Source organism: Salvelinus alpinus, chromosome 21 (assembly GCF_045679555.1).
Source record: "Salvelinus alpinus chromosome 21, SLU_Salpinus.1, whole genome shotgun sequence".
Lineage (NCBI taxonomy): Eukaryota > Metazoa > Chordata > Actinopteri > Salmoniformes > Salmonidae > Salvelinus > Salvelinus alpinus.
Genome location: NC_092106.1, coordinates 18,197,831 through 18,224,462, shown reverse-complemented (window position 1 = coordinate 18,224,462; position 26,632 = coordinate 18,197,831). Strand labels below are relative to the sequence as shown.

Below are 26,632 nucleotides of genomic sequence, written 5' to 3'. Positions count from 1 at the left end.
GGAGTGCAGCTTCTCGCGACACGATCGTAATGCCCATGGTCAATTTCGTTTGACATTCGATATCCCTATGGGGTTAGTTAGAGACCATCAGCATATTACACAATGTACATGCAACAATATCTTAAAATGTCAATGGCTCAACACAAACAAGAGACACCCACATTAAACCACCACCCCAAGACACGGCCGCTGTATTTCCCAATGACCAAGACCGAAAACGAGGCCAAATCAGGAAGTTCAGCCCCCACTTTAACAGCGGCATACTTTTGCAGGGGAGACAATCAGTAATCTGTCGCCCTCTGCTGTTTAAATATTGTCATTGTGTATATCTGCCTACTTCACTCAATATTCATACAGCCAAGGAAATAAATGTCAACGCAGAATACCCTATGCAGACTTTTTCTTCAGCCACTACCTGTAATACTTTACAGGAGCTATTTATCAAAGCAGGTTTATGTCCAAAGGAATTAATTAAAACAGTATTTATGTAAACACACTTGTGGTAGATGAATATAGCCCTTCTGATCTAGAGGACTACTGAAGTAATATGACGATTAGATAACCCATAGTCCCTCTTATCCAGATGACTAGTACAGTTACTAGGTACTGACCGTTGTCACAGTGTGCCAAAGCCCTGAGTTTGGTCTGAGCCGTGGAAGCAGCATCTCCACCAGGGGACGTTAGAGAGAGGGCATAGGAGGTGATGGATACAGCGAAGGGCCTCTCAAGGGAGTCCAGCTTCGACCCCAGGTAGAGCTTAGCCTGCTCCATTGCATACCTCTAACACAGGGGAATGGTGGATAGATTTAGCATTATAATTAGCAATATGCATTACTTAAACATTACCACAAGAGTCAAAAATGCATGAGCTTCATTCTGGTATATTCTGTTGCAAAACCTATTTGCCCATTTAGGATAATTCCACAACTTTTAGTCAGGTTAAGTCAGTGATGTTAAGGTTAAGTCCATGACTTGAATGATGTATTACCACTTCTGAGCCTTGTCCTTCAGGGTACAGTGGCACAGCGTGGTGCATGGCTATCAGAACGAACGCTGTCAGGGACACCTCTCCCTCAAACCCTCCCACTCCACCCTGATGGGAATGGAGAGAGAGCAGACAGGTAAAGACACAGTAATCTATTGTATGTTATGGTAGTGTACCTGCATGGTCCGGTCATGGAGAACATTTGGGTCGTACATAGAGGTTAGAGGGGCGGGCTTGCTACCGGAAACTTGCCAGTTCGAATCCCTGACGGGCTGAAAAAATTGGACAAGACGACTAGAGGGTTGTTAGGTGACAAATCCTAGAAAGACGACGTCTCCAGCCGCTGTGCCCTTGAGCAAGGCACTTAACCCATGAACTGCTCACCATGCGGCGCACTATGGCTGCCCACTCTCCAGCTCCTCCAACGTAATGTGTTTTTGTGGATGTGTGTCTATATTGGAGTGGTTGGGTTCAGCAAAAAAAAACATTTTCACACGGATGAATAAAGTATTCTTACCTGCATGGTGCGGTCATAGAGTGGGTTCGGGTCAGTGAAGGCTCCACTGGCCAGCTGTTTAGACACCAGGTAGGAGATTGACTGTTGGATGTAGGAGTCCTCCACTGAAATCACATCCCTGCATTGGGACAACTCCTTGGCTATAAAGGCTGTCAACCAAACACTGCTTGGTGTTGACAGGAAAGCTCCATAGGATCCGTCTGTCTTCTTGAAGGTCAGGATTCTGCCGTATCCTTGGAAAGAGAAATAATCAATTCATTTCAACTGTTTGATTCCCACAAGGGTAGGTGTCTCAAAGCGATTAACTTAAGATGTCCCGGTGTCCCCTCACCAGTCTGTATCATGGCCTGAGCTTCGTCTCTGCGTTCAGCCTTCAGGTCGATCCACTGTCCCGTGGTGTCCAGGTATCTCATGGCGTGGATGGCTGGAGACATGGTGACCATTGTCTGCTCCGCACACCCCATGGGCAGGGAGATGAGCCGGTCCACTCCATCCAGGTTCAGACAGTTCTCCACGGACTCTCCCATCACACCACCTACATGGGGGGTACATGGGCACAGAGCTTATACATGGGACCAGGAGGTTTCCTCCTTATAGTAACTAGGCCTGGAGATTGGTCAGGGCAAACTGGTCAGGGAAGACTCCTAGTCTGAAATAATATCTCCTGGAACAATATATATATTTTTAAATGTAAACATTCAGTACTACAGACCCCGCATGAACAGAAAGTCTGTCTAAAGGTGTGGGTAGAGCGAGTCTGTGGACCCTACTTACCTTTGACACTGATGTAGGCGTCAGATTCCAGTCCAGGTACAGCACTAGGAGGAGGTGGGATTTTAAGTTCGATTGACTTGGCAGCTGTGCAACATAGAAAGGAAGTCGAGAACCTGTTTTAACTCAATGTCTGATTTGGCTTGTTTGCATAAATGTCCCTTTTACTACCAATGTCAGATGTTCTGATAAACAACATTACCATTCCCATCAATGTTGTATTCATGTTGTATTGAGACCAGTTCCCCTTCCCCCTGTATAACAGAACAAAAGGTGAGCGTCTCATTCAGAATGGTTATACAGACATATACAGATGTAGGATCGGAATTTGAGGCAGTTTGCTACAGCAGGAAAATAATCCTGCAGTAGCAGGAAATTAGAATTAGTACATTTTTGTAGGGGTTGCTAAAAAAAAATCATAAGGCAAAATCAAGTCTGAAATGTTAAAGTGGAAATTACAAACTCCAGAGCCTTTTTAAACCTCAAATACACTACAAGTTTTAAATGTCATGCATTGCAGGAAAATTTTCCTGCAACAGGCTGATCAAATTAAGATCCTGCACCTGTACTGTAACTTTTGAAAAATGGTAAAAAGAGATTCAAATCCACATGTTGCCAGTTGTGTTCAGCACAATAAAGAAGTGAGAGCCACATGTAGCCTAATGTACATATGTATTATAGAGACACACAGTAGAATGACTGTGCATTAGTGGGAGAAAAGTGATACAAGTTGAAACATTTGCCAGTGTTGTGTTCATACCGTGACTTTGAGGTCCTTCTTGATCTGGTCGCGAGCGGTCCTAGTGTAGGCCTCTACCTGGATAGGGATGTTTCCTATGACCAGAGGAACCACGGTGAAGTAGACAGGGACAGCAGACTTACCAGGTACTGTGACCACCTCCTTGTACCCTCTGTCTCCCCCTGCACTGCACAGACCCTCCACCCACGCCAGCTCTACTGTCACCTTCACAGAGAGAAACACATACAGTAGACATGGCAGTAGATGTAAGTATAGTAAAAATGTCTATCAAAGGAATCTACAGATGATAATGTCTGCAACTGCTGTTTATTTGAATAAATGGCTGTTGGGAGCATTTTGGATCTGAATATATTGTTTTGACATATATTGTTTTAAGAAAACAAGTTACCTCCATACTGTCGGTTCTGTAGTTGTACACCACAGCTTTCACCTGCAGCTGTTCGTTTCTCTTCACAGAATAGGGCAGTCTGAGAGAGACAAAGAAGTCCTGGAACACCACCAGAGGCTTGGGCTCAGCTATACAAAACCCTGAAGGGAAAACCATCACTAACATTAACCACTTGATGACTGTCCTCTGAAAGTCTAATGGCGTAATGATAACCTGAGCGCCAGTCTCTTTGTGCTATCATGACAACTTCTTGTCACTCGTTGTCATGGTTGGCTTGACAATGAATGTCAAACTGAGTTGGCAAGAGCACAAACAGATTTGGGACCAGGATAGTGTAATGGTCTAAGGTTAAGGAAGAGGTGACCTGCCTTTTGTTTTAGAGATCCCCACTGCTTGAACCTCCCAGGTAGTGATGGAGTCAGGGACAGCAATACTGTGTCTGAAAATAATAACGTACAACATGATTTAACTACTACTTACACTACAGTATATTGGCTTCCAGGTTTGACCCAGTCTGTTCAAATGGTCAGGGAAAACTCTGGGCCCCAGTCATGACAGTCCTGGCTTGTTTCCCAAATGGCACCTTATTCCCTAGTCTACCAGTCAAAAGTACTGCACTATATAGGGAATAGAGTGTCGTTTGGGACGTAGTCCTGAAGTCCATGATGTTGCAGATTACCAGGTTACCTTACGAGACCAGAGGGCCCCACATCAACGATGTCCCACATCCAGGTCTGAGGAAAGTAAGAGCGCAGGTGGACAGACACCTCATCTATGGCCTCCTCCTCATCCATATCTCCATCCGCTAGACAGGAGGACAGGGAAGAGGACAGGGAGATATGCATATACTCAGAAAACATTCAAAAATGTTCAGCTTAATCAATGGAAAATATGTGCATATACTGTAGTACAACTAGTCTGCAAAAATACAAAAGTATTGATTTATCTATTTATCTATCTATTACTGAATGCACCACAATAATCTGTAGATTGTAAGATTCTTCTTAGATGTCATTGTCCAACTACTAATGTAATAATGTAATAAGATAGTGTACTTCTAGCCAGGCTATATGTCTTCCTGGTCTTCTTAATGTTGTTCCTCAGCGTGGTGGCATCTCTGCAGCACTTGAGGAAGGCAGTGCGACAGGAAGGAGACTTGTGGGTGGTTTTAGCATGACGACTCTCACAGGACAGACCCAGGCTGTTAAACCTGGCCCCATCCTGACAACACCTCTTCTCCATATTATCCGGGTACCTGTTGACTGCAGACAAGAACTCTGTGTCTAACTAATACATTATATACATGTAATTTGCTAAGGAATGATTTTGCTGAAACATATCTGAACATTTGTCATGAAAGGATTATTGAAACGTATCCTTTGGAGTGCTGTCCATCTTATGTAACTAATAATAGTTGATACTCTTATGATATTTTATCAAGGTTTAAGATAAATGATTAAATAATTCTACACAGAAACTTAACCATTAGGATTAGAGGTTATGTAGCATGTACATGGGAAGAGAGGAATGTATGTGTGTGCCTAAAGGAAACTAAGTGGATCATTAACCTATGTTTGAACCGACCCAGCTATAACTCTGTGGAGATAAGAGAAGACAGCGAAAGCCCCTCCAGGTTTTCCTTATCTGGGGGGGGGGGGGGGGGGGGCGCTGGAACTGTCAGCTAAGTGGTAATAAACTGTGGTGAGACTTCAGGGGATAATCCAAATAAAGTGTGTATGTATGTGCGTTAGTGTGTTGGAATGGACTTTGGAATCAGCTTTGTCCTTGTCGGAGAAGAGGAGGGACATTTAGAAAGCTATGACGCTGTGTATGATATATAAACTAACGTACATGGTTTTTTGAGTAGAGATCTCTCGAGAATAAACGCTATTGGTTAATTTGGAGACTGGTATTTTGTCTATTTTATGCAAATAAGAAACTTACAAATTCTTAGAAACTGACAGAGTGTTTGCTTTGTTATAATTTAATGGTTAACGAACATATAGGAAACTAATTCCTATAACATACTCTCACCATAAGAGTAAAACTAGCATGCTCAGAGGATGGAGGGAGAATAGAAGTCCCACCAATCCGGGAACATTCCCAGAACATTAGCTAAGATTCCCATTAAGTTCTAGATAGGGTTTTATCTAACATTAGGATATAAAAATACATAAAGTTAAATATCCTTGGAATGTTGTCCTAACGTTCACTAAAATGTTTTACATGGTATCCAAGACTATGACTGCTGATCTAGGACCACTTTTGCTTGAGGACCTCTAAGAAAAGGCTAAATGTATATTGGGTGAACATCAATTGAATATTATTGTAACGTCCTGACCAGAGTTATTATGTGTTTTGCTTGTTTAGTGTTGGTCAGGACGTGAGCTGGGTGGGAATTCTATGTTGTGTGTCTAGTTTGTCTGTTTCTGTGTCCAGCCTAATATGGTTCTCAATCAGAGGCAGCTGGTAATCGTTGTCCCTGATTGAGAATCATATATAGGAGGCTTGTTTTGTGTTGGGATTTTGTGGGTGGTTGTTTCCTGTCTCTGTGTTTGTGTTCTGCACCAGATAGGTCTGTCTCGGTTTTCACATTTGTTATTTTGTTGTTTGTATAGTGTTCCCGTTTATTGTCAGATTAAACATGTTGAACACTAACCGCGCTGCATTTTGGTCCTCTCCTTCAACTATGGAAGAAAACCGTTACAATTATGTTAAACCTAAAACAAATGTGCTATGAACATCATAAAAACTGACCTATTTGGAAATTGTGGAACATTGTGCAACATTGTGGGAATGTTCTGTGCAACCTTTGTGAATATCATAAGAATAGTCTTGCAACATCCCAGACAACATCCCAGACTTAATTCATATGTTCTGTCAACATTATTACAACATCAAAACAATGTTTTGTGCACCCTGATACAAACATCTGAATGTCAGCACAACTGCACAGTTGCCATATCCCCACAATGTTCCCACAACTTAATGAAACATTCTGGGAACCTTTAAAGAACAGACAAAATGTGGTCTGGGAACGCTCTTGTATGTTAGGTGAATGTTTTTTTGCCCCCTAAAAGAAACATTGTAGAATCGTCCGCACAACTGGACAGTTTTTGTGTTTTGGAAACATATCTTTTGTGATGTCCCCACAATGTTCCAACCTAAAGAAACATTCTGGGAACCTTTAAAGAACATATGACATGTGTTATAGGAATGATCTTGTATCATCAGGCAAATGTTTTATAGAAACGTTCTATAATCATCAGCACGACTGGACAGTTTTGTGTTATGAGAACATTTGCTGCGACCTAAAGAAAGTTCTGGGAACTTTCACAGAACCAATTTTGGTTTGCTGAGGTTACTGCTACACCTACTGATATCAGAGAAAGCCTGTCGGTGGTTCAAGGCTCTCTTCTGTCTTCTTCTGTTGTTACAGGAGTAATCTGATCAGAGGACGAAAGAAAAATCATTTTACAATATTGTGTGGAATAAATTCCATCAACAACAGCAGCAGTGATGTGCTTTAACCAACCAGGATCCGGACATGTACTATTCATTCAACATTATAATGAGTTAAATGTCTAAATGTAAATCGTACCCTTTCTCACGTGATCCTCTGTATCCACCCAGTTGGTTATAAAGGCGAGCCCAGCGTCCTGTAACACAGACTGATCGTTTCTGCCTCCTCCACTAGAACACGCCAGGTCATATGAATTCATGTAGGCAAACATCTAAAGAAGAAGAAGAAGACGATTCATTTATTGGTCCATTTACTACATGAACAACAGATATTTGTCTTTTGCATATCCCATTCTCCCTGGTAGACAAACACATACTGTCCTGTACATACAGTAGATACATATAACAGTACATACTGTCCTGTACATACAGTAGATACATATAACAGTACATACTGTCCTGTACATACAGTAGATACATATAACAGTACATACTGTCCTGTACATACAGTAGATACATGTAACAGTACATACTGCCCTGTACATACAGTAGATACATATAACAGTACATACTGTCCTGTACATACAGTAGATACATATAACAGTACATACTGTCCTGTACATACAGTAGATACATATAACAGTACATACTGTCCTGTACATACAGTAGATACATATAACAGTACATACTGTCCTGTACATATAGTAGATACATATAACAGTACATACTGTCCTGTACATACAGTAGATACATATAACAGTACATACTGTCCGGCACATACAGTAGATACATATAACAGTACATACTGTCCTGTACATACAGTAGATACATATAACAGTACATACTGTCCTGTACATACAGTAGATACATGTAACAGTACATACTGTCCTGTCCATACAGAAGATACATATAAACACAGTACATACTGTCCTGTACATACAGTAGATACATATAACAGTACATACTGTCCTGTACATACAGAAGATACATATAAACACAGTACATACACGTGGAGATACATTCTCAGGTATATTGTATTTTCACAGACAAACCTGCCCTCTGTGATACAGTACATTAGCTCAGCGTTTTCCAAACTCGATCCTGAGGACACCAAGGGGTGCACATTTTGGTTTTTTCTTAGGACTACACAGCTGATTCAAATGATCAACTCATCATCAAGCTTTGGTTATTTGAATCAGCTGTGTTGTGCTGGGCAAAAAACAGAAGGTACACCCCTTTGGGCCTCCAGGACTTAACTTAGGAAATGCTCTATTAACTGATACCAGGTCATAGCCTTGTGAAGCTGTCAACATACACCTGAGACTGGGCCAAAATCCAGACTAATAATGTTACTTTATTAGTTCATCTTTATTTAACCAGGAAGTCACATTGAGATTGAAATATCACCAGCAGGCACACATACTGTATGTAGCTATTCATTCAACCTGGTAAGTGTGTGACAGACAGAGGTTCTGTACCTTCTGAGGAGTGAGTTTGTTGTTCTTGTTGAGGATGTAAACAGCTGTATCTACAGCAGCCAGAGCTACCTTGTCTCCCTGGTCTGTACGGACCACCACAGTCACCAAGTCAGCTGGTTTATGCTCTTTAAATGGAAGGATCTCGATCTGAAAACACAGCAACAAAGACATTGTCACAATCTGCCTCCATGCAGAACTAGATCACTTTGATTGATCTTTATTAGTCAAGTTAAAATCATAAAATGTGCCTTCTTGATGCACAGCACTGACAACAGGATAAAACCATAACTGGCTAAGTGTAGTAAGAGTAGAAGTAGAGAAACAAGCGGTAACTACAGAACCTGTCCTTTGCAGATATCTTTGACATCAGCCCATACAGAGTCAGCCACTATTGTAGTCTTCTCTAGGGCCTGTGTGAAGTAGTAGGCCACCAGTCTGAAGGAGGGGACCAGGTCAAGACTGTAGGGCAGACTGAAGGTGGTCAGCTCAGTCCTCTGGACCCTGTTCATCTGGACCACTCTGCCCTTACTCAGGACCTGACAGAATGGAAACAGAGGAAATGACACATCATTACTCTTCACTACCAGATATTGAAATGGTTCATTTCTCAACCCCCAACGTGCTTATATTCATGTTGGTTACAGCTATGACAAACCCACTCTACTGTAGTGTCTGGAAACTTGAAGCTATGCACAGATAAAGTATGTTGCAGAAGTGGTAAATGGTCACCATCCATTATTAGAATGGACTGATACTCCAGTATGTTACCATATAGTAGATGTAGGCTGGTCGTGGGGTGCCTGGTGGGGTGATGTCTCTGAGAGTGACTGTCATGGTTGCTCCAGGCTCCAGGGTGACATGTTCTATCTCTACACTCAGGTAGCTGTTCCCCTCAGACTGGGCTGCTGACACTGTCATTTTGGCATCACTCATTACTACCTCTTTATCCTCTCCCTCAGCAAACATCTGGAGAGACAAGAACAGACAGTGCAAAGTTACAGTACGTCAATATTACCAATATTACAATATTACAAAACTACATGGGAAATACAGTGTTGATTGAAAGTTCTCTGTGTCTGTCCTGTACCTTGATGTCCATAGACGTGGCCAGTTTGGGCACTTGGAAGGTGAGAACAGCCTCACCCTTAGAGTTACCGGATACCTCCATCTTAGACTCCTGTGTGCCTCCTACAGAGGTCACTGAAACTGAAGCCCTCATACGGAGGGCAGGGGCTGGGGATCCATCTGGGTGGGTGGTGGTGGCCTGAGAATGAAACATGCAGCATATACCCAGTTGACTATGTCTATAGATACAGTCATATTCTAAATGGTAAGGCCAATACAATTGATAACACTGATAACTATTTTACGGTACGTCTCATTTGGAAAAGGGATTTGTTCATCTCAATATGATGTCCTGAATAAATATAATTATATTTTACTCTGTGGTGTTAACGTTTGTCTTAGAGTGCAGAAATGACCACACAGTACCAGGATAGTGAACTTTCCTCCAGGTGTGAAGTATTCCTTAGTCTTAGACATGTCAATGATGTATGGAGACGTCACTATCTTTACTGAAGTGCTCTCAGCTTCTTCTAGATCTCCGCCTGAGAGAGAGAGAGACAAAGACAGACAGAGTGACAGTTACTGTCATACAGCACAAACAGTTACTGTATATCCAAGAGAAAATACCTGAATCCACTGGTATGGGCATGTTTTATCTAACTGTATGAAGGACTTACTTGCTGTTTCTAAAACTGTAACAGCTATGTACAGATTGTATCCCTCCATGTGTTGGATGCTTTGCTTTTCTGCTTTCCCACGTAGGTCTTCGGTTGGCAGGGTAATGCTGGCGACACCGTCTTGAATCTACAATACACCAGAAAAAAGTTCACAAATGGCTCATCAGAAAAATAAAAGTAAATGGATCTGACCTGGATACAAAACAATAACTCTACAATCAGAAAATGTGACTTTCATTTAAAAAAAAATTATGTAATGCTTTAAGATGATAAAGTGAACTCACAGAAGTCTTGTTTTCTAGGCCAGGTAGATGTATTCTCTTGCCTTCTCTGTCTATTAGTCCAAATCTAACATAAGCTATGCCATTGACACCTTTGCCATAGGTGTACCTGCAATCAACACACATTTACTTGACATGCTATGAACAATTCACAAAACAGTCCATAAATACAATCTGCTTCAACAATCTCACCTTACAGAGACGCTGAATTGAAAGGATTCTTCTGTCACTAAATAATATGGCTTCAAAGCTGCTATCTTCACCTCAAAAGTAGGAAGAACTGAAAGAAATAGAGGTGAGCTTCACTTTGTTGTTGTTGTTGGGCCGTATCATAGAGTCAGGCAACCAATTTTTGATACTCACCATATTCCCTGACCTCAAACTCCACTGAAGAGTTGGACATGGGATGGTTGGTAAAAGCGGCAACAATCTTCCAATGGCCAGCCCTGAAACATGTTGACAGAGTAGTGGTCAGTACTACTCATGTCCTGTCTTCCATAGATGTTATGTCAACATGCTACTTACGTCTCAACATCAGGGATCATTATGTTCCTCTGAAGGAGTTTACTGGAGTGTAGAGCCTGGTTGTACACCAGCAGGCCTTTGGAGTTCTGCAGAGAGACAGTGAACGTTATTTAGAGGACAGAGATTTAATATAACGCAATAATACAACTTTAACATACAGATAGATGTCTTGCAAACGTACAAATATCTTGACATTGATGCTTTCTTCAACAGGCAGCAGATAGTTGTCTAACGTGAAGACCCTGAAATTGACTAGAAAAGGACAAATTGGGATTAAAACTAAAATCATATATAATAGTCAACCTTTTTTATTTTAGACTTTACCATTCTCTCCTGGATTGTAGATTGGTTTGTCTGTCTGGATGAAGATATATCCCTTTTTTGTTGACAAAAGGATAGTTCTTTTTTTTAAAAGGAAATCCTTGCTCTCTGCGGCCAGTTGGATATATGGCACAATTGTCTTTGTTTTTCCTATGTTTTTGATTGCCTCTTCGTAGAGGCTAGGAACGACCTATAAAACATGAGAATAGAGAAAGTAAAATGCACATTCCAGTAGTTCCACAGGGTATGAAAGGGGATTAGCCTTCTGCATACTTACGCTCATTTTCACCACCTCCAAATAGCCATTGGCTTCATTGAGAGTTACATGCTTTTTTCCAGACAGAACTTTATTGTTGTCAGTTTGGTACAGAAAGTATAGTGTAATCTGTGTAGGCTTGATAGCTCCCTGGAGCTGTACTGTCACTGTCTCCTCTACTCCCAGGTGGACGATGTTGGGAGCAGTGATGAGACATCTGAAAACACACACGAACACAAACAAACACACACACGAACACAAACAAACACACACACACGAACACAAACAAACACACACACACGAACACAATCAAACACACACACGAACACAAACAAACACACACACGAACACAAACAAACACACACACACGAACACAAACAAACACACACACACGAACACAATCAAACACACACACGAACACAATCAAACACACACACGAACACAAACAAACACACACACGAACACAAACAAACACACACACGAACACAAACAAACACACACACGAACACAAACAAACACACACACACGAACACAAACAAACACACACACGAACACAAACAAACACACACACACGAACACAAACAAACACACACACGAACACAAACAAACACACACACGAACACAAACAAACACACACACGAACACAAACAAACACACACACACGAACACAAACAAACACACACACGAACACAAACAAACACACACACGAACACAAACAAACACACACACGAACACAAACAAACACACACACGAACACAATCAAACACACACACACGAACACAAACAAACACACACACGAACACAAACAAACACACACACGAACACAAACAAACACACACACGAACACAAACAAACACACACACGAACACAAACAAACACACACACGAACACAAACAAACACACACACGAACACAAACAAACACACACACACGAACACAAACAAACACACACACGAACACAAACAAACACACACACACGAACACAAACAAACACACACACGAACACAAACAAACACACACACACGAACACAAACAAACACACACACGAACACAAACAAACACACACACGAACACAAACAAACACACACACGAACACAAACAAACACACACACGAACACAAACAAACACACACACGAACACAAACAAACACACACACGAACACAAACAAACACACACACGAACACAAACAAACACACACACGAACACAAACAAACACACACGAACACAAACAAACACACACACGAACACAAACAAACACACACACGAACACAAACAAACACACACACACGAACACAATCAAACACACACACGAACACAAACAAACACACACACGAACACAAACAAACACACACACGAACACAAACAAACACACACACGAAAACAAACAAACACACACACGAACACAAACAAACACGTGCAGGTATAAGCAGGGGGGAGGATAATCCTCCTCACTGAATTTCATATAAATAAAAATAGTGAAACATTAAAAAAATTATCCTTTTTATATAAAACTATACTAAATATATTCACGTCAACAAATAATTGTTTAAAATACACTGTTTGCAATGAAGGTCAGCAGTAGCCTCAACAGCACTATGTAGGGTAGCACCATGGTGTAGCCAGAGGACAGCTAGCCAGAGGTGGAAAAAGTACCCAATTGTCATACTTGAGTAAAAGTATAGATACCTTAATAGAAAGTTACTCAGGTGAAAGTCACCCAGCAAAAAACTACTAGAGTAAAAGTCTAAAAGTATTTGGTTTTAAATATAGTTAAGTATCAAAAGTAAAAGTATAAATCAATTCAAATTCCTTGTATTAAGCAAAGCAGACGGCACCATTTTCTTGTTTTGAAAATGTACGGATAGTCGGGCACACTCCAACACTCACATTATGCATTTGTGTTTAGTGAGTCCGCCAGGTAAGAGGCAGTAGGGATGACCACGTGTTCTCTTGATAAGTGCTTGAATTTGACAATTCTCCTGTCCTGCTAAGCCTTCAAAATGTAAGAAGTACTTTTGGGTGTCAAGGAAAATGTATGGAGTAAAAAGTACACTATTTTCTTTAGGAATGTAGTGAAGTAAAAGTAAAAGTTGTCAAAAATGTAAATAGTAAAGTAAAGTACAGATACCCCCCAAAAACGACTTAAGTAGTACTTAAAGTATTTTTACTTAAGTACTTTACACCACTGCAGCTAGCTTCTGTCCTCCTCTGGATACACTGTATCACATTTAGGTAAGACCCTGATGCGGACAGTGTAGAAATAACAAGAGTTTATTACAACCACGAGGGCAGGCAAATGACAGGTCAAGGCTGGCAGGGGTCAGTAATCCAGGAAGAGTGTACATGGTCCAGAATTGCAGGCAGTCTCAGGGTCAGGGCAGGAAGGGGTCAATAATTCAGAACGGTTGGGTAAGGTACAAAACGGCAGGCTGTCTCAGGGTCAGGGCAGACAGAACGGTCAAAACCGGGAAGGACTAGAAAACAGGAGCAGGGAAACAGGCAGGAGCAGGGAAACAGGCAGGAGCAGGGAAACAGGCAGGAGCAGGGAAACAGGCAGGAGCAGGGAAACAGACAGGAGCAGGGAAACAGACAGGAGCAGGGAAACAAACACTGGCAGGTTTTACGAACAAAACGAACTGGCAACAGACAAACCGAGAACACAGGTATAAATACACAGGGGATAATGAGGAAGATGGGCGACACCTGGAGGCGGGTGGAGACAATCACAAAGACAGGTGAAACAGATCAGGGTGTGACACACTGACTTCAATACAAAACCTAGGAGGCTCTTGGTTCTCACCCCTTTCCATATACTTACACAGTAATTATGAATACTTCCAGAGGACGTCCTCCAACCTATCTGAGCTCTTGCAGCATGAACTGACATGTTGTCCACCCAGTCAAAGGATCAGAGAATTAATCTAGTAGTGAAAACATAAGCTACAGCTAGCTAGCACTGCAGAGAAAACAATATGGTGACTAGTTGACTTAAAGAGAGAGAAAGAAAATAGTTGAACAGTTTTGTTAAGTCAAGTTAATTTTGGTTTACACTGTACGTTGTACTGCATGATTGTAGCGGGTTTACTAATGCACTACTTCTAGTAGCTATGTTGACTTGACGTTAGCTAAAATGGTGACAACGATGTAGGCTGTGCATAGCGGTTAGCGGCTATTATATGAAGGTTTGGCTTAGAAAGGTTTTATCGCCTGGTCACAGACAGCTGATGTGTTGTGTTGTCCACAAGGGAATGAAAATGGTGAGAGGAGAGCGTGTAGATGTGAGAAGGAATTATCCAACGATCAAAGGGATCATGCGGATTTATGTGGCTGCTATGAAAGTGAACTGTGTTTGTGTGTGATCAGGGGTGTATTCACTCTACCGATTTTGTTGAAAAACGTTTCTTAAACGGAAGCAAATAGAACGAAACAGGGATAAACATACCTGTATTTGTCAAATAGAAACTGTTGTTTGCAACTCTTGGACTAATGATTACACCCTAGATCAGCTAGATGCAGGCAAGATTGTGCAAGGCAGTATTGAATGTATCCGTGTCTGTCACCTTGATTGCTCAAATTTCTCTCGACCTGTGTGCACCTACGTTGTAAAATTTCATTCATAGACTCGGTTGTAGCAACCTCATGATGGGTATAGGGAAAATTTGAGTATCATGCAGTTGCCTAAATCTATCGATATGACATTGAACTGGGTGAATGGAATATGAATGACAGTCATCCAATATGATGTAATAGAAATAAGGCCATGCTCATTAAAAAAAGATTGTCCTCCCTCATCTTAAAAGTCACCAACCGCCACTGACACACACACACACACACACACACACACACACACACACACACACACACACACACACACACACACACACACACACACACACACACACACACACACACACACACACACACACACACACACACACACACACACACACAAACACACACACACACTGTAGTAATATTTGAGAACGCAACATGACAGAAAATTACCAATGATGCAAGTAAAATATATCTACAAAGAATTAGCATGGGTAGAACATAACTCACATTGGGTTCTGCTCACTAACTGCAGTCAGTGCAGCCATGATCAGAAGCAGTGTATTCCTCATCTTTCTGCTTTACCGTCTGATCTGTATCATGCCACTGGAACAAAAGTCTTCTTTTCTTGTCTCAACCCCAAAATATAAAAAAAAATACTGTCGAAGTTATCTGTAAAGCAGCTATGTCTGTGATGTTCCAGTTTGTGAGTGCAGCTGCAGCTCACAGAGAACAGGGTGCAGGATCTCAAATTGCACCCTATTCCTTACATAGTGCACTACTTTTAACCAGGGCCATTAGGGAATAGGGTGCCATTTGGGATGCACTCAGCATCAACAGCTCCTCTAGCCCACCTAACTCTCCTCCTCTCAGCTTCTCTGACTCTAGTCTTGGCATTGGAGAAGGAACGTTATGAAATAAATCACGTGTTTTCCCAGAAACAAGATTTTGGTTGTGTCCCAAATGGATTCCTATTCCCTACATAGTAAACTATGTTTGATCAGAGCCCTATGGGCCCTGGTCTGAAGTAGTGTGATATACAGGGGCTCTGGTCAAAAGTAGTGCACTATGTAGGGAATAAGGTTCCATTTGGGAAGTAGCCTTTCCCAAAAAGCCCAAATACATACACAACATCTGGTTTTCAAACAAGACAGCAGTCTGATTTTCTTGAAAACACTTTATTTGCAGACCACTTTGTGCTTTAGGTCTATGTTACAAATACTTACAGCACATATGCCTTTAACATTGAAAATTCCCAAAACATCCAAACGGTATATTTATTTGCAATACATATGTGTGTATATATACAGTACCAGTCAAAAGTTTGGACAAACCTACTCATTCAAGAGTTTTTCTTTATTTTTACTATTTTCTACATTGTAGAATAATAGTGAAGACATCAAAATTATGAAATAACACATATGGAATCATGTATTAACCAAAAAAGTGTTAAACAAATCAAAATATATTTTATATTTGAGATTCTTCAAAGTAGCCACCCTTTGCCTTGATGACAGCTTTGCACACTTGGCATTCTCTCAACCAGCTTCACCTGGTATGCTTTTCCAACAGTTTTGAAGGAGTTCCCACATATGCTGAGCACTTGTTGGTTGCTATTCCTTCACTTTGAGGTCCAACTCATCCCAAACCATCTTAAATGGGTTGAGGTCGGGTGATTGTGGAGGCCAGGTCCTCTGATGCAGCACTCCATCACTCTCCTTCCTGGTCAAATAGCCCTTACACAGCCTAGAGGTGTGTTGGGTCATTGTCCTGTAGAAAAACAAATTATATTCTCACTATGCCTGAGATATGCAGTCTCCTCTGAACAGTTGATGTTGAGATGTGTCTGTTACTTGAACTCTGTGAAGCATTTATTTGGGCTGCAATGTTTGAGGGGTAACTCTAATGAACTTATCCTCTGCAGCAGAGGTAACTCTGGGTCTTCCATTCCTGTGGCGGTCCTCATGAGAGCCAGTTTCATCATAACGCTTGATGGTTTTTGCGACTGAACTTGAAGAAACTTTCAAAGTTGTTGAAATTTTCCAGATTTGTTAAACACTTTTTTGGTTACTACATGATTCCATATGTGTTATTTCATAGTCTGATGTCTTATTCTACAAAGTAGAAAATAGTAAAAATAAAGAAAAACCCAGGAATGAGTAGTTGTGTCCAAACTTTTGACTGGTACTGTACATGTTTCTGTGTATATAGATATGTGTGTGTGTGTGTGTGTGTGTGTGTGTGTGTGTGTGTGTGTGTGTGTGTGTGTGTGTGTGTGTGTGTGTGTGTGTGTGTGTGTGTGTGTATACACTCACACAGGCATTAAATGCATTCAACAAAATCCTGAAATCATAAAGGTGATGGTAATAACATGATTTAAAATCAAGATATAAAATCAGCAAAAAATAAGCATATTAAAATATAAAGAAATATTGGTATTCAATACTACTTTAGTGGTATGATATTGTAAGTTGCATAGCATTTATGTTTTAAAAAATAAAACAGCAAACAATATACACATCTGAAGTTTATAAAGCAGTGGGTATATGTATTCAGCATCTATCGATACAGTATGGAGGTCATTGTATGTTATCTTTGTATTATGACTGGGACATCCATTGACAAGGTGATGGTCTATACTAGGTCTATACATTTCCTTTATGCATCATTTCAGTGTAAACGTGGCAACCATGTCTGTAACATATTTTATGGGGTTTGTGGCTAAATAGAACATTGTCTGTGGAGGGAAACAAATATTAGATCTTCATTATTGGCAATCCCTATGGAATATGTGATAAAATAAATACATATTTCTGTAATGTTGTAATGATATCTCTAAAATACGTGACTTAGATTGTGGTAGGTCATAGTTGGTTTCCCTTTAACTGCATTGTGATAAAACATATTCTACAGTCCCAAATTGTGCCCAATTCTCAATATCGCACAATACTTTTGACGAGGGCCCCCCTGGTCAAGAGTAGTGCACTATAAAAGTAGTGAACAATAAAGGGAATAGGGTGCCATTTGGGACACACCCATCTTCATGGATCATTAAGAATGTTTTTATAATACGATACAAAATATAATGTAAAACCTTTGGAGAACATTTAGTACAGATCAGTCACCTTGTAGCCCTGTAGAGAAATAGAGTGTGCCCAGAATGGCATGGTGCCTTTTGGGACGCAGACATAGACATAGCTATGAGTTCTTACCACTAAGCTAGTCAACATCCTATAGAATCACTGACCAAAGAAATCCCTGACCATGCTGAACAGATACAGACACAGAACATAGAAGTACAGTACATAGAACAGACTATCTATGCTGTTTGTGCCTAGTGGATCCATCCAGAGCTGCTATAAACTGTACATTGCAGACCAGCTGTCTTTAAAATCAACTCACTAGGGGAGAGTATGGTAAGTTGAGCCACCCTTGTCTCTAGGAAACCATACACAAAATGAATAATTTGACCAAATATTTGGGAAGAGATCATCATTTCATGGAGTCTGTGAAGGAAGAAACCACATGGAAAAAGTGGTAAGCAAGTAAATTCCAAAAAACAGATTTTCACCAAGTCAAATTAATTTATTGTGTTAAGAGTTAAGAGGTTTCATGATGGTTGTAACTAAACCAAAGTAGATCATTTAAAGATTTTTCTATACATCAGTTGGGGTGTCTATAAGCTTTAATATGAGGTCCTAAACCTAGCGTGAAAGTGCATCCTTGTACGTAGCTGTGTGGGCTAATAAAGTCTAAATGTTTTCCATAGGTTAAGTTGAGTAAATGGTTGAGACAATGGCAAGTTGAGCAAATTGAAATGTTTTCTTCCCAGGCCTAATGCAAGGCATTTCCTCTGCGATTTGGGAAATAAAGATTTTGCATGGTTTTAAAAAGGTAGTGGTAATATTTCTTTCAGTGCAGAAATTTGTAGGGGTAAGTTGTGCCAAGATACCACTTTGTTTTGGACAAGCTATGTTTTTCAAAACTGTAATGTTTACATGAATTCTGATTACTTCCAGGGATACACAACATCCTGAAAAAAATGTATACTGAACAAAAATATAAACGCAACATGTAAATTGTTGGTCCCATGTTTCATGAGCTGAAATAAAAGATCCCAGAAATTTTCCATACGCACAAAAAGCTTATTTCTCTCACATTTTGTGCACAAATAGTTTACATCGCTGTTAGTGAGCATTTCTCCTTTGACAAGATAATCCATCCACCTGACAGGTGTGGCATATCAAGAAGCTGATTAAACAGCATGATTATTACACAGGTGCACCTTGTGCTGGGGACAATAAAAGGCCACTCTAAAACGTGCAGTTTTTTCACACAACACAATGCCACAGATGTCTCAAGTTTTGATGGAGAGTGCAATTGGCATGCTGACTGCAGGAATGTCTACCAGAGCTGTTGCCAGAGAATTGAATGTTAATTTCTCTACCATAAGGCGCCTCCAATGTCATTTTAGAGAATTTGGCAGGATGTCCAACCAGCCTCACAACAGACCATGTGTTACCACGCCAGCCTAGGACCTCCACATCTGGCTTCTTCAGCTGCGGGATTGTCTGAGACCAGCCACCTGGACAGCTGATGAAAATGAGGAGTATTTTTGTCTGTAATAAAGCCCTTTTGTGGGGAAAACTCATTCTGATTGGCTGGGCCTGGCTCCCCAGTGGGTGGGCCTGGCTCCCAAGTTGGTGGAATTATGCCCTCCCAGGTCCACCCACGGCTGCGCCCCTGCCCAGTGTTGGGAAATCCATAGATTAGGGCCTAATGATTTCATTTCAATTGATTGATTTCCTTATATGAACTGTAACTCATTAAAATTGTTGAAATTGTTGTATGTTGTGTTTATATTTTTTTCAGTATAGATATCTTTTTGAGAAAGAATACTATATTTCCCTTGACGGAGTGATGCTGAATGTAAAAAAATGGGTCAACTTACCCCACTCTTCCCTACTGGATATACAGTACCTTTTCTCATTAGATCATTCAATTCAGTGCTGTACTGTATATATTCAAATACAGGACCACACTGATATAGGATATGTCCAAAATGGCACCCTATTCCCTATATGGCACCCTAATTCCTTATGGACGCTGAACAAAAGTAGTGCACTAAATAGGGAATAGTGTGCCATTTGGGACGGACACATAGAAAGTCACTAACCATGATTATGAGACTATTGAGAGAACAATTATCCAAAAAACAATGTGTGATAAACTTGGAACTCTGGATAGAAAAAGTCTGAATTACCTACAGTAGATTTGACACATTTTCCCCCACAATTTCACCCAAACCTGCTTTACATAGTATTATACAAGTTTAAACAATTATAAAATCAAAGGCAGGCACAAATGATAAACATTAATACATACAAAACAAAACAAATAGAAAGTGTTTCTTTAGCACCTACTGTAGGGGTCCTATACATCACATAGAATAGCCATGTGATAGAAAAAATCTAAGCACTTGTCTCAAATTACACCCTATTCCCTAAATAGTGCACTACTTACAGTGCAAAATAGGGAATAGGGTACCATTTGGGATGCATGTTACAGTATAACATCCAGTGGATTCTTAGGCACCTGTTGAACTTCAACATGAATCAGTCTCCATACTTCAGTACAGAGAGCAGACCTGGGTTCAAATACTATTTTAAATCCTGTAAAATACTAACGCTGTGATCAATTGAGCTTGCCTGTTGTAATGGAACCAATATAAAAGTCCCACTGTGCACTCCAGGCAGGCTAAAGCAAACATATTTGAAAGATTTCAAACAGTGTTTGAACTCAGGTCTGACAGAGAGCTACAATAGGACATTACAGTAGGACATTACAGTAGGACATTACAGTAGGACATATTCCCAGTGTTAGCAGACTATTGACAGTGGCTTGACACGGGATAACAAACATACACATTAACAACTATGACAGTTCTATGACAATTTTGCGTTCATACTGAATCCTGAATACCAGGAATACCGGTATTCGACTCTGGGCCTGGAAGGTAGAAACACTTCTGGCTTTCATTCTTTCCTTCTAATCAGGAACTGATTACATTGTGGGACTCTCTAGCCAATCAGTAACATTAATCAGTCAATCAGTCAATCAATTAACTACAAGGTAGAAAAGACAACCAGCAGTGTTGCTGCCCTACAGGCCTGGAGCTGAATAGCCCTGCTACATGGTCTTTTACCAACTCACTGGACCACCATCCATCTTACAGGACAGAGGCATCTGCTGCTTTAGCACCTTTGGACAAATCATAAACATTTTTGGGATCAAGTGTGACATCATAAAAGCAATAATAAACGTGGGCAAGTGCCTTAAACAGAACAGGTTACAGGTACTTCCCTAGTTGGGGCTGTCTCCCCATATAGATAGATTGTTTTACCTCTATGGTCTCCCCTACAGCAGAGCAGAAGAGCTGCAATATTTCAAGTAGGTTTTTGTACGGAACTAAACTCTCATTGTTGATTGTGTTGTTTCAGTTGTCTCCTCCCTCTCTTTATGTCCCAATGTAAAAATAAAAAAAATAGGCACATAAAAAATAAAAAATATATCTGTCAGCGTTTATTTTTCTGTGGCGAATGTCTATCTGTCAGTCAGTCTGTCTGTCTCAGTGGTCATGTCGAAGTCTGTCTGTCTATCAGACCTCTGAGCTGTCCAAGCCACCGCTAGTGAACCCTGATGTCATCATGGGCTCAGTGGAGCATGACGTTGCCGTGGGAACCTCCATCTTCTTCTTTTCCTGTCTGGACCGTACGGTTAGCACTATGACGATGATGATGAGGATGGTGAGGAGGAGGCCCACCAGGATCCCTATGATCAAGACCAGGCCGTCCTCGCTCTCCACAGGATGGTTCAGCTCCCTGGGCACCACACCCCGAGTGAGGACCTCCCGGTCAGGGCTGGTGCGGCGCTGGCGGCTGAGGTCCAGGGAGATATGGAGAATGTTGGTGCCACGGTTGTTGTCCAGGCCGATGTCCTCTGTTAGGTCTGGCACCCCGTTTGCTGACCGCCTGGAGCGAGATTGGGACTGGGACAGTGACAGTCCTCCTGCAGCCATAGTTTGACGCTGGGTTTCTCTGTCCATGCTGCTGTGTTGGGTCAGGGAGTGGCCTCCTGCAGCCATACTGCTGTGCTGGATGAGTGTGTGGTACTCCAGACTTCTCTTCCCGATGCCCCTGTTGGCGTTCTCTCTGGAGCGGACAGTGTAGATGGTGTGGATGAACCACTCTCTCCCTGCTGACACCTGGACACCAGAGGAACAGGGTTAGTCATAAGGGCTGGGTAGTTTACTTGACAATGAAAGGAACAATTTCAGGTCCTACTGCTGATCATTAAAGCTAGAGTCTTTCATTGAAACAATAACAACGCGACACCCTGCCTCTGTTATGGGCCTGGAGAAATGTAATGACTCTCATGAGGCATTTATAAGTGATATTCGTCAAGAATCAATGGGTGTATATCATTCATTTACAAGTTAAAGCAGTGAAAGAGTGTGTTAGAAATAGGAATTAGACAGGGATGGTTTTCTCCACTATTCTTTTCACGCTTGCTTTAGAACCACTGGCAGAAAGAATACGTCAAGATTCAAAGATAACAGGAATTGTCATCAATAAATAGTGTAGTGTAAATAAGCAGGATGTGTGTTGTGTTATGCTGCGTATGGTCAGGGAGATCTACCTGGAACAGTGCTGTAGATTCCATGCTGAAGCCGTCAGATCCAGGCTGTCTGACCAGGGCCAGGGCCTGAGGGTCGTCTACAGCCAGCAGAGCCCTGAACCCCACGTTACCAAACGACCTGGCCTGGGTCTCTGGCTGGGCCTTATCCTGGAGGGGGAGAAGAGGGAAACACTAGTAAACACTGTACCAACATTGGACCATGTCAAGGTCTATAGGGTATTTATGTGAATTTACCCTGTACTACATCCTTGTCTGCATCCCAAATGATCCCCACATAATGCACTACTTTTGACCAGAGCACTATGGGCCCTGTACTGTACAGTACTGTACTTACGATGATCTTGAATCTGTAGAGCAGCGAGGGAGCATCAGCCAGACAGCCATACTCATTGTTGTTGGGGTTGTACTTGGGCACGTATCCATCCGCGCCGGTGCACAGGAACACCTTCTCTATGTTACAGATAAAGGAATCTCCCAGGTTCTGGACTGGATCCACCATCACTCTGCCATAGATCATATCCCCTGGGAGGAGATCAGCTTTGAGTTAATACAGTAATGAATCAATCAATAAAACAGATAGTCAATGGGGCTACCTCCATCCCAAATAGCACCCTATTCCCTATGTAGTGCACTACTTCTGATCAGGACCCATGAGAAGGTGGTGTGTGTGAGAAGGCTGTGTTGGTTTGTAGCGTTACAGTACCTTGTGAGAAGGCTGTGTTGGTTTGTAGCGTTACAGTACCTTGTGAGAAGGCTGTGTCGCTCTCCTGTCCGAAGCCCATGGATCCATCAGACAGCCACAGAGTTCTTTTAGACAGCAGCAACATCTGAGTGTTCAGACTGAACTCAGCCGCAACCGGGTCACTCACCTGGGATAGGACACACACAGTACAAAGTTTGATCATCTTAGTATAGGACAACACATACCATTCAGTTACCATCAGAGAACAGACCAATCACAGTGTTACCATCAGCCTACATCTCCTAAGCTGTTTCCCACTACAGTACATCTCTGTGTGAACTCAAAGATTGTCATCTCACAGACATGATATTGATGTACACTCTTAGAAAAAAGGGTTCCAAAAGGGTTCTTCGGCTGTCCCCATAGGAGAACACTTTTTGGTTTCAGGTAGAACCATTTTTGGTTCCAGGTAGAACCCTTTTGAGTTCCATGTAGAACACAAATCTACAGAGGGTTCTACATGGAACCCAAAATGGTTGTACCTGCAACCAAAAAGGGTTCTCGTATGGGGACAGCCAAAGAACCCTTTAAGGTTCTAGAAGATAGCACCTTTTTTTTCTAAGATTGTAGTAATGTTAATCCCAGGATGATCTGACCTGCTGGAAGCGTATGTCCAGGTCGAAGGTGACAGGTTCTCTGGGGTTACAGACAGGAGGCAGGGAGTACTCCAGACTGGGGGGAGAGGTACAGGGCAGCAGCTTCACTGTGTATGTACCTGAGTAGTCACGCACCTGGGAGAGAGAGGGGGCATAAGACACAGTTATTTACTTCAGGTTGAAACTTTATTTCATCAGGTCATTTAGAACAAAAATGATCTTTTTACTTTGAGTTATTTTACACTAGTGCCGATAACACACTACGACTTAAGAAAGAAATTCTGTAAATGGCATATGCTACTCCCAAGTCTTTACACTAAAGACACAGAGAAACCAGATGAAAAAATAAGAATATATTGATAACACAGTTTTAAAGATAAAAGAAAAGAAGATGCTGTCCTCACAGCGAAGTCTGATGTGAAGGTCCACTGCTGCATGGGCTGGTTGTAGGTGGGCTCGCTCCTCACCAGGCTGAGGTTAAAGGTCACCCCAGGGTGGTCCGCACACATCACCATGGACGACAGAGAGGACGCTGGGTACAGACACAGGTAAGGCTAGGCTAATAGAGAACTGAAGGGGAATATGTACAGATTTAAGCGTGTCAGAGTAGGAGTGCTGACTTAGGATCAGTTTTACATCACAATGTTTAAGATTACCTGATACTAGATTACCTGATACTAGATTACCTGATACTAGATTACCTGATACTAGATTACCTGATACTAGATCAGCACTCCCACTCTGAGACACTTGATACATATGGTGGGTTACTAGTTTAAGCCCATGGATGTACTGTATGAAAAGAGTAGATAATGTGAACATACCAGAGTGTGATATGACAAACAGTCCTCTGAATCGAGCCTCTGTTCTGAAGTTGACCACCAGACGACCCTGTTCGTTGATACGCATACTGGTGGGGTACAGGGCTCCTACAGAATACAGCCGGTCAGTCTCCCTGTCACACTGACCTAACACATCCCTACTAGTATAGCCCACCCACTGAGACAGGTGCAGTAAAGGCCACCTACAGAATGCACCCCGTAGGTCTCACTGTCACACCAAACTAACACATCCTCATTCATTGCTGTAGAAGCAATAACATAACCATATAATCTATGCTCGAAGCACACCAGACAGTGTTGTATTTGTTTGTTTGTTTTTGCCTCATTCTGTGAAGACTGAAATGACTTTTGAATATATTTAATTTGATGTGAGACTTGCCTTGTAGCTCAGCCTCAGGAGGGCTGCCGATGCCGTCCCGCCACAAGATGGCAGTGTCGTATACGAAGGTGAGTCGTAGCTCAGACTGCAGGTCAAAATGCTGCCAGCCCCCTGCCCCCACCGGGGAGTGGAACACATAGGAGACGTGGAGGGGCACCCGGAGGGTCACATAGGACTGGACCAGATTCAACACCTAGAGAGAGACATACATCAAATCAAGCTGTATTTAACATGCATTTAAACATCATTAAACTTTACAGTAACTTTACAGTAGCACAGAAAACTAGCAATAGTAGGTTCAAGCTACAGAGGGACAGGGAAAAAAAGGAGAAATAAAGAGAGATAAATAGAGAGAGGAAAACAAAATAGTGAGAGAAATAGAGAGAAAAATAGAGATAGAGAGCGAGAGAAAAAGAGAAAGAAAGAGAGAGAGAGAGAGAGAGAGAGAGAGAGAGAGAGAGAGAGAGAGAGAGAGAGAGAGAGGGCCTATAGCAGCACCTACATATTCTGCATAGATTCTGTCAGACCTGGACCCTGACAGTAAATCTCAGTAAGACAAAAAAAATGGTGTTCCAAAAAAGGTCCAGTTGCCAGGACCACAAATACAAATTCCATCTAGACACCGTTACCCTAGAGCACACAAAAAACTATACATACTTCGGCCTAAACATCAGCGCCACAGCTAACTTCCACAAAGCCGTGAACGATCTGAGAGGCAAGAAGGGCCTTGTATGCCATCAAAAGGAACATAAAATTCAACATACCAATTAAGATCTGGCTAAAGATACTTGAATCAGTTATAGAACCCATTGCCCTTTATGATTGTGAGGTCTGGGGTCCGCTCACCAACCAAGAATTCACAAAATGGGACAAACACCAAATTGAGACTTTGCATGCAGAATTCTGCAAAAATATCCTCAGTGTACAACGTAAAACACCAAATAATGAATACAGAGCAGAATTAGGCCGATACCCACTAATTATCAAAATCCAGAAATGAGCCTTTAAATTCTACAACCACCTAAAAGGAAGCGATTCCCAAACCTTCCATAACAAAGCAATCACCTATAGAGAAATTAACCTGGAGAAGAACCCCCTAAGCAAGCTGGTCCTGGGGCTCTGTTCACATACACAAACAGGCCCCACAAAGCCCCAGGACAGCAACACAGTTAGACCAAACCAAATCGCGAGAAAAGAAAAGATCATTACTTGACACATTGGAAAGAATAAACAAAAAAACAGAGCTGCACTTCCAAACCTCCTGCCAAATATATTTCCCTCAGATTACACAGACCCACAAAGAATTCGAAAATAAATCCAATTTTGATCAACTCCCAT

The 26,632-nt window shown here is 41.6% G+C and overlaps 2 protein-coding genes across 2 annotated transcripts in view; both read right to left on the bottom strand.

The window, feature by feature from the left end:
- LOC139547953 (complement C4-B-like) overlaps positions 1-15,808 on the bottom strand; it is a 29,955-nt gene extending 14,147 nt beyond the window's left edge. The window contains exons 1-27 of the mRNA XM_071357186.1: positions 15,548-15,808; positions 11,508-11,703; positions 11,234-11,420; positions 11,091-11,161; positions 10,910-10,995; positions 10,748-10,830; positions 10,577-10,664; positions 10,388-10,493; positions 10,104-10,230; positions 9,853-9,968; positions 9,449-9,625; positions 9,130-9,327; positions 8,703-8,897; positions 8,362-8,508; positions 7,023-7,155; positions 6,799-6,867; positions 4,477-4,683; positions 4,109-4,226; positions 3,790-3,860; positions 3,422-3,561; positions 3,034-3,237; positions 2,476-2,527; positions 2,277-2,360; positions 1,834-2,037; positions 1,503-1,735; positions 989-1,093; positions 612-780 (exon numbers count right to left, since the gene is read on the bottom strand). Coding sequence (XP_071213287.1) covers positions 612-780; positions 989-1,093; positions 1,503-1,735; positions 1,834-2,037; positions 2,277-2,360; positions 2,476-2,527; positions 3,034-3,237; positions 3,422-3,561; positions 3,790-3,860; positions 4,109-4,226; positions 4,477-4,683; positions 6,799-6,867; positions 7,023-7,155; positions 8,362-8,508; positions 8,703-8,897; positions 9,130-9,327; positions 9,449-9,625; positions 9,853-9,968; positions 10,104-10,230; positions 10,388-10,493; positions 10,577-10,664; positions 10,748-10,830; positions 10,910-10,995; positions 11,091-11,161; positions 11,234-11,420; positions 11,508-11,703; positions 15,548-15,609 — 3,628 coding nt within the window. The 5' untranslated portion in view covers positions 15,610-15,808. The remainder of the gene's footprint in view (positions 1-611; positions 781-988; positions 1,094-1,502; positions 1,736-1,833; positions 2,038-2,276; positions 2,361-2,475; positions 2,528-3,033; positions 3,238-3,421; positions 3,562-3,789; positions 3,861-4,108; positions 4,227-4,476; positions 4,684-6,798; positions 6,868-7,022; positions 7,156-8,361; positions 8,509-8,702; positions 8,898-9,129; positions 9,328-9,448; positions 9,626-9,852; positions 9,969-10,103; positions 10,231-10,387; positions 10,494-10,576; positions 10,665-10,747; positions 10,831-10,909; positions 10,996-11,090; positions 11,162-11,233; positions 11,421-11,507; positions 11,704-15,547) is intronic.
- A 391-nt stretch (positions 15,809-16,199) lies between these two features.
- The window catches only part of LOC139547952 (FRAS1-related extracellular matrix protein 2-like), a 121,951-nt gene continuing 111,518 nt past the window's right edge, over positions 16,200-26,632 (bottom strand). Inside the window, exons 19-26 of the mRNA XM_071357185.1 lie at positions 25,295-25,487; positions 24,898-25,002; positions 24,478-24,605; positions 24,074-24,208; positions 23,478-23,604; positions 23,070-23,257; positions 22,736-22,882; positions 16,200-22,301 (exon numbers count right to left, since the gene is read on the bottom strand). Coding sequence (XP_071213286.1) covers positions 21,696-22,301; positions 22,736-22,882; positions 23,070-23,257; positions 23,478-23,604; positions 24,074-24,208; positions 24,478-24,605; positions 24,898-25,002; positions 25,295-25,487 — 1,629 coding nt within the window. The 3' untranslated portion in view covers positions 16,200-21,695. The remainder of the gene's footprint in view (positions 22,302-22,735; positions 22,883-23,069; positions 23,258-23,477; positions 23,605-24,073; positions 24,209-24,477; positions 24,606-24,897; positions 25,003-25,294; positions 25,488-26,632) is intronic.